Source organism: Nicotiana tomentosiformis, chromosome 4, assembly GCF_000390325.3.
Source record: "Nicotiana tomentosiformis chromosome 4, ASM39032v3, whole genome shotgun sequence".
Taxonomy (NCBI): Eukaryota; Viridiplantae; Streptophyta; class Magnoliopsida; order Solanales; family Solanaceae; genus Nicotiana; species Nicotiana tomentosiformis.
Window position 1 is genome coordinate 89,103,746 of NC_090815.1, and position 7,615 is coordinate 89,111,360.

Sequence of the window (7,615 nt, forward strand, 5' to 3'; positions counted from 1 at the left end):
CCTCTCTCGATTACATGAACAAGTGAATATAGATGCAACAGTTAAATCATCCAAAAATGCTTCAATACATAAAATTAGAGTTATAATCCACAAACAATCATCAATACACCAAATCCATAAAACCCTAAAGAGAACTACTCCATAAACATGGAGCAATTCATCACAAATATAATTAAAGTATAGAAAATCATAAATTCGATCCAAACGCGGGTCTTGAGTGAGGATGGAATGATGAAATCCTTGTGCTTTTGCTCGTCCAACTCCTCCTTGACTTCCTTAGGTCTAAAGTATGTCAAAAGTCCAGAAAATAATATTCTTCCATGTACTTATACCAAGTAGGATCGGGCCCAAACGAAATCACCATTTCCTAGCTGAAATATGAAAACTTGAAAACTTAATGCTTTTCATGCGTCGCACTATGCTACGCCCAGTGCGTCGTATTAGTGCAATTTTTTCGGTCTTAAACTCTCTGAACTTAGCTTGTCTGAAAAACTTTTGTACTGATGCTACGCAATATACCTAGCATTAGTATATTTTTCTATCAGACCCAAAAATTACAAGCCTCTGAACTTCTCAAATTTTTGACGCGCATTTGCACTGATGCGTCGCACAGTGCTACGCATGGTACGTCACATTAGTGCATTTCCTCAAAGTGCTGCTTCTTCCTTGATTTTTGGCGTCCAGAAGTGATCCTCAACCCCCGAACACGATCCCGGCTTAATCCCTTGGACTCCAATTATTTGATTTAGATCCACAACATCTACATAACTCGAAATCATTCCTACAAGGCATAAAATACGCAATAAGTGCAAAATACTAGCAATTAAAGCTCAACACAAGTAAAGTGCAGTGAATTAGAGTGTAATAAGCGACTAAAATATAAGATTATAGCCTACCATCAAGGGATACTACGAGCCCTCTGCCCCATGCATCTAATAAGCTCGCGTGGTTCACCGATTCCACCGAATAGACCAAAAGAGTGATTCAGTCGATACATAGGTGCGCTTGAAGTGGGGGGTGTACTGTTCCTATTGGGTTGGGCCCTTCCCCATATGGCCCCACCGTCGGGGCATAAGCGCCCTCTTACTACCCATATGCAAGGCGTCATCTTAGCCTTCCCTGACCAGGATCACTCTCACACCTGTAGCATTCGTGATTGTGTAAGGCCCCGTAAAAGTTTTCCTAAAAATCCAGATTACTCGATGCCAAAGTAAGAGCCCTCTTTATGGATTGAATAGTACGCTGGGGAGTTGAAGGAAAATGTTGTGCAGAATTAGGTATTTCAGCGGCCCATTCTGCGGCCTCAGAACCACTCTACGAACCGCAGACTGGTCACAGAGTGGGGCAGTTTTCTGGGGCATTTTTTATGTCAATTTCACGGCCATTATGCGACCACATAATCATTTTACGGGCCGCACTCTTGTCGCATATCCCGCTATGGGATTTTTTGGAGGGAGGTTCTACATTATATTATGCGACCGCAGAACCGTTCTGCGGTGCATTATGCAACCGCAGAACAGGTCTGTGGGCCGCATAGTGACCGCAGACTAGGTCAGTTTCTTTTCAGTTCTAGCACCCAGATTTCGCGGTCATTTCGTGGACCGCATAACCACTATGCGATCGTATATGCAACCGCAGAACCCGTTTCGGAGCTTCATTTTTGGGGTTTTAAACCCGACCCTATTCCGTTAAAACACTTGCCTTGGACCATTTTGATCATATTTTCTGATATTTTAGAGTGGGAGAGAGGGTCCTATAGGGAGGAAGTGATCTTCATCAAATTGCTATTCAATTCTCACTTAAAACCTTGAAGATTATCAAGAGAGGCACCTAGGTCTTCTTCCTAAGAGGTAAGATTCTATCACTCAAATTCTTAATTTCAAAATGTAACTAGAATGGGCCATTATTAAGGTAATTCATGGGGATGGGAGTGCTTACCTTGCATGCATATGTTCCTAAGGTATGTGTGGAGGTTGTGAATTAAAGATAGAAAAGAATGGGGTGTGGGTTGGTGGAGTCTTTCATAAAAAGGGCCATGAAACCTTAATACACACACCGTGTTTGATAGAATACTCAAGGAAGCTAGAATTATGATCGTTTTCCTAATTTTGGGTTCAATTTTGCTTTATTGCTAAAATAGGTTGAAGTTGCTAATATTCCGGAACATCTTAGAGTTTTAAGAGGCTCAATTGAGGTATGTTGGCTAAACCCCTTCTTCTTAGAATCGAATCCCACGGTGTTCATGAAATTGGTGTAAGACCCAAATTGATCATTACAGAATTGTCTATTCCTAATGTACTTGTGTTGAAGGATGTATGTTCGATAATTATTCTAAATGCTTCATCATGTTATCTTGCCATTTGAGGATGTGTTCAAAATGTGGAACATATGTTAGAAATGTTAAGACTTCATCTCAAGATCGAAATAAAGGTTGTTATGCCAAATTGTATGAAAAGCATCTATGTGCCTAAGATTCTCAAAGTGCTAATATGTGAATTTAATGTCTTTAATGGGAAGTCTTATTGTTGTTGATAATGATAATGATAGTTGAATATGAAAAAAGGGAACTGGAACTACGAATTACGGCCAAGTACCAAGAATGATTTTGTAATCGTGATCACCAATGCCAATGAATCGAAAGGATATGAAAGAAGTACGATGTGAGATAATTGAAATTGTGGTTATGGTTGATGTCTCAAGTGAGACGACCTAGCCGATCGGGTCGTGATCGGATGCCATGTCGCACACATGGTGGTGATTGTGCTGAAAATGATAATTGACATTGTGGTTATGGTTGATATCTCAAGCGAGACGACCTAGCTGATCGGGTCGTGATTGGACTTTGTGTAAGAATACGGTGGCATTGTGAATTGTGGAAATATAGGCACTAAAGATCACCCAACCTAATAACGTAGAAATTGACTTGAAAACTTATGTGATCTTTAACTTGATGTTTTAATATTATTTGAAGCTCTTATTGAATTCTTGACTCTTTCTCTTGTATCATTATTCATTCTATTGATATGGTGTTTAGATATACATACTAGTGCTATTCGATGGTACTAACATCCCTTCTGCCGGAGGTGCTGCTTCTTTAAATGGATGCAGGTGGTTCCATAGCAGACAGTATTAATCACATATAGTGCTGCATCTTCTTCCCAACGGACTCGGTGAGCCCCATTTCATTCCAGGGTCAAGTATTGTACCTTTTTGTTTATATTGTGGTCGCTTTTGAGGTATAGTCGGGGCCTTGTTGCCGGCATCATCTTTACTCTCTTTTGTATCTTTAGAGGCTCCGTAGATACTATGTGGGTTGTATATGGGTGTTGGGAATATTAAACAAGTTATGTTGTGTTTGATCACTTGTTCTATTCAAACTATAAGAAATGTGTATTTTGAGACTTAAAGGCGCAATGACTAAAGAAATGATTTAGGATTGTATCAATGGGCTTCCTACTGTATAATTAATAAAATCACATCTTTTCTTGATCATGGGTGAATTGGGTAGAAAGTATCTAACAGGCTTGCTCGGTCGGGTTCACTCGGTTGAGCGTTGGTCATGCTTCTAGAGGTTTGGGCATGACAGATTGGCCTCCTCAATTGTGTATCGATTGAAAGGCAAGGCGGCACAGCCCCCAACCAGTATGTCCCCCTCTATTCCCGACATGCTATGGTACCCTGGAGTGGGTAGGAGCGGGTCAATTCCGTATCTCTGTGGAGCAACAGCCACGTCCGGATCTGATCTATTTACTCGGCAATTCATCTAGTGCCTTTACGGTCGCCAAAGAAGATCCAAGAAGCATTAAACATTTTCGATGAGATCCATGGAGCAATTCTTAGATAAAAAAGCACTATCTCCCAGTGCGACTTCATAAAAAGCAATCAAAGAGAAGATCGAAGAGAATGAAACGCACGTAGTGGTTATTATAGCGGTTCCTTCTTTTCCTAGAAAATGTCCGAAACAACCTGGTACAAAACTACCGATCAGGGGTAAAAATATGATAAGTAGATACATAATTTTGAGTGTGATCATACAATCAAAAATCAGACAATGACAAAGCGGCTTTTGATTGAGTGATAAATTGATTGACGATGGAACGAAGAACGAAACTTTACGATAGCTTTTTCATAGAGGTTCACTTGCATCACATCATCTTCAACCGACCTCCACCCGAGAAGCCCATGTGATCCTCTTTATATATACCATTAAATCCCAATTTCAGAGATACCATATCAGCCCTATCATCACTAATCCTAGGTTATAAGGGGACACTAGGCATCGATATTCAAAAAGTTCTCTCTTTTTTTTGTCAGCGGATTTCGCTCATCAAGTTCTTCTTTGATTTGCCGTTGTTAGAAGACCATAATATTCATCTTTTTGGGGTTAATGTTCTCAATGGTGAATCGATCATTTGATATCCTTTTCCTTCTGCATCGGAATGGAAGAAAAGTAATGAAACATGCGATGGCTACTGAATAACCTCCTTTTACTTTCTCAACAATAAAGCCTTTGACCTTTGTATTTGTTCGCCAAATCTTGTTCAGCTCCATCCAAGCTCGGATTTGTCTGAATCTTTGTGGAAGGAGAAGAAGCGGTTCACCAGCCACTACATTTGTAGATCCCACCAAATCATTAAACCTGGCGTTTTCTCGCTCTTTGATCAATGATTTATCGGCCACTAGATCGATGAAGAATCTCTCTAAAATCTGCTCTTTGATCAGTGATTCACTAGCCACTAGATCCAGGAATCCTACCTTATTCTTAAACCTGGTGGCTCGGTTGATTGGCATTCCTGTAAGCTCATCTTGCATACAAATTTTGGGGGTCCCATGTCCTGCATCCACCAAGAACATTTCTTCCCTTAAGCGTAAAACATCAGATTGTAAGGCGTTTCCACTACATAAGAAAAAACTGGAATTAGATCTTGGAAATGATCGACTCAAATAGATGCTCAGCATAAGCTTTATTTTTTCTCCTCTTCGTGTTCTATTGATCAGAAGTATCCAGCAGTGCCACGCCAGTAGAAAGAGTATTGCTACTAAGCTAAGATGCTGTTGGGGAACTCGGTATAAGTAATTTTTCGCTTCCGCCTTTCTAGTCTTCAGAATAGCACCCCCTTTTTATTTTCCAATTCCTTCTTTTCTTTCTACTTAAGTGTAGCAATCCAAACTCTTGACATAATATAAAAGAGCACCACAGGCCTGTGTAAACACCACAACAAACTCATGTGGACACTCCTCAGCTCCAGGACAGTCTCTCAAATACACGTGTTGATGTTGTTGACCCGTTTTTCTTTTCTTTGTTGATTCCTCTCAATGAAATTTTCCATGTTGCACTAAGTTACTTACGGATGTATGCATGCGGTCCGAGAACACTTTGGGGTGAACACCCATCCGAACAAGTAGGGCCAATAGTTCAGAATTTAGGACGTAACATTTAACAACACATAAATATTTAACTCAACAAGTGCTCTCTGAACCAAGCTAGAAAGTCTCCTATCACTAGGCTCGCCATCCAACCTGGACTTTTTTTTATTATTCCTACCGGATATCAAAACAAACCATAAGGATTGTTTCCAGCCATAAGTTCCCCTATGACATAAGCGCTCTTGGGTGGGGTGGGCCATTCCATCAAATCTTTGACAAGGGGCCCAATCTCGTATTTGATGGTCGGCGTGGCGATAGGCTTCGTTTCTATGACTGCCTTCCTAGCCGTTGAAAGACTGAGCGAGAATGATAAGGGGCGCACAAACAAATAATGTCATTGTTCGGGGATGAGATTCGCCAAGCTGGGGCAAAGAAAGTCGTCTGACCCTACCGAAGTACCAAAGGCTTTCGAGGCTTAGACCTCCCTATTACAGGACCTAAAAAAGGCTTTCAGTAGCGCCCTTAGAATGTAATTTGAAGCGCTAGTAGTTGTAGTCGTGGCCATATCAACCCTTTCATTCTTATCACTCTGGATTCCAATCTATATTACCTCCGTTAGGTACAAAGTAAACCTCTTCCGTAGAAGCAGGTAGTAACCTAACCTTCAAATATTTGTTCAAGGGAGGACCCTCTGATCTATCAATGTAAATATCTCCATATGTTGTGTGATAAGGAATCCTAGAAAAGATTGATTGAGACTCCCTCTACGGTCCCACGAAGATCTCTACGTACTTGTCCAGGACAAGTGATATCTTCAGTTTGCGTGCTTAGGAGCAGCTCAAACAAAGAAGAATCTAGTCTGGTCTGAATTCAGGCATGGCCCACCCGTCTGCTGCTAGGTCCAGGAATAGCGCCGGACGAGGGAGCCGCTATGCCCCTTAATGAATCAAATGTCCCTTCGACCTTTGTTTGATTTCGACGGTCGACATAGATCTCATGAGACCCACCCACTATTACTACGAAAAAGCCATGCCCTTTCCTTCGCTACTAGGAAAGGAAGCAACTTCTATTAGCGTCGAACCTTGAGTTGAATTGATCGTGTCATGTGCAACGTCCATCAATGATGGTTCATTAATGCCCATTGATATAGACTCATTCCCTCTTCTCAACGTAGAAAAAGATCGAGAGGGACCCGAAAGCCCCCAAAGAACGGAAACGGAATTCGATTCACTCCTCATTCTCTCTTAAATAAATAAAGCTCACGCTGGGCCGGATGTTTCCCTGTTGTTCTGTTCCCGCCATGAGAAAGACGCATGGAAGAGGTATTCCCAGCGCACGGAGGATCCGTTAAGAGTTTGTCTCTGTAGGGAACTGTACGACCTTTTCCCCTATTGTATTGAATCAATAAAAAAGAGGTCAGTGCTACGGCCCCTATTATTTGATCCAATATTGACCGGGGATGAGCCCCCACTTCCATAGATCCTTGGTTTGACCTCCCGTAGCGGTCCTTGCTTTTAAGAAAGCGTAGCGGGACCGATTATTCGTACTTGATCAGTCTGCCCCCTTTTCTTCGAGTGCCCCGCCCGGTTATCTAGGTAGTTGGCTTACCAAGCACTTGCCCGCTGCTCCTGCCACCCTCTTGGCGGGCAGAGCGCTTGTTATCTTGACTTTTCTCTCTGGTAGGGCCCTCCCATTGCTATAGCCAGAAGCTATGGCAGCTCCAGCTCGCAACAACCATCTAGTAAGAGGTTTTTCCATAAAGCAATAACCCGAAGGTTAGCCTTGCATGAACTATGGAAAGATAGAACTCAAATTCACACTGGTTAGAAAAACCCTAGAGCTTCCCTGCTTCGGTAGAACCTTCTACTTTACCAAGTCAAAAGTTTAATCTAGGACACCACGTCGATTAAATTTATGTTCCGCCATCACATATTCCACTTCCTTCGACAAGGAAGTCGTCATCCCTTCCGGTGGCTTCTTGGGAACGCCTCTTGTAGGGTCTTCCATGTGTAGATGGTATGTCTTTAGACACCGCACATGGAAGACATGGTGGATCTTTAGCTTGGAAAGAAGCTGAAGTTTTTAGGCAACTTGTCCTACTTTTTCTATGATGTGGAATGTCCTCTCATACTTGCGCCTGACACCCTTACTAAAAAAGAAGGAAAGATTTTTTGCAATAGTGGACTTTTTTTTGTCATCCTTCCGCTTGAAAATTCAGTTTCATGATTGAGTTTTCCCTTTCTTGTAC

General features: G+C 41.8%; 1 protein-coding gene across 1 annotated transcript; it reads right to left on the bottom strand.

The window, feature by feature from the left end:
* Positions 1-4,252: 4,252 nt before the first annotated feature.
* On the bottom strand, positions 4,253-5,042 carry LOC138910659 (small ribosomal subunit protein bS1m-like). Its single transcript, XM_070201857.1, has one exon. It carries the CDS (start codon positions 4,957-4,959, stop codon positions 4,354-4,356), a length of 606 nt encoding a protein of 201 aa, XP_070057958.1. The 5' UTR covers positions 4,960-5,042; the 3' UTR covers positions 4,253-4,353.
* Positions 5,043-7,615: the final 2,573 nt, after the last annotated feature.

Excerpts from the sequence above, each read along its gene's own strand:
- LOC138910659 (XM_070201857.1), bottom strand. The coding sequence starts at position 4,959 with ATGCTGAGCATCTATTTGAGTCGATCATTTCCAAGATCTAATTCCAGT.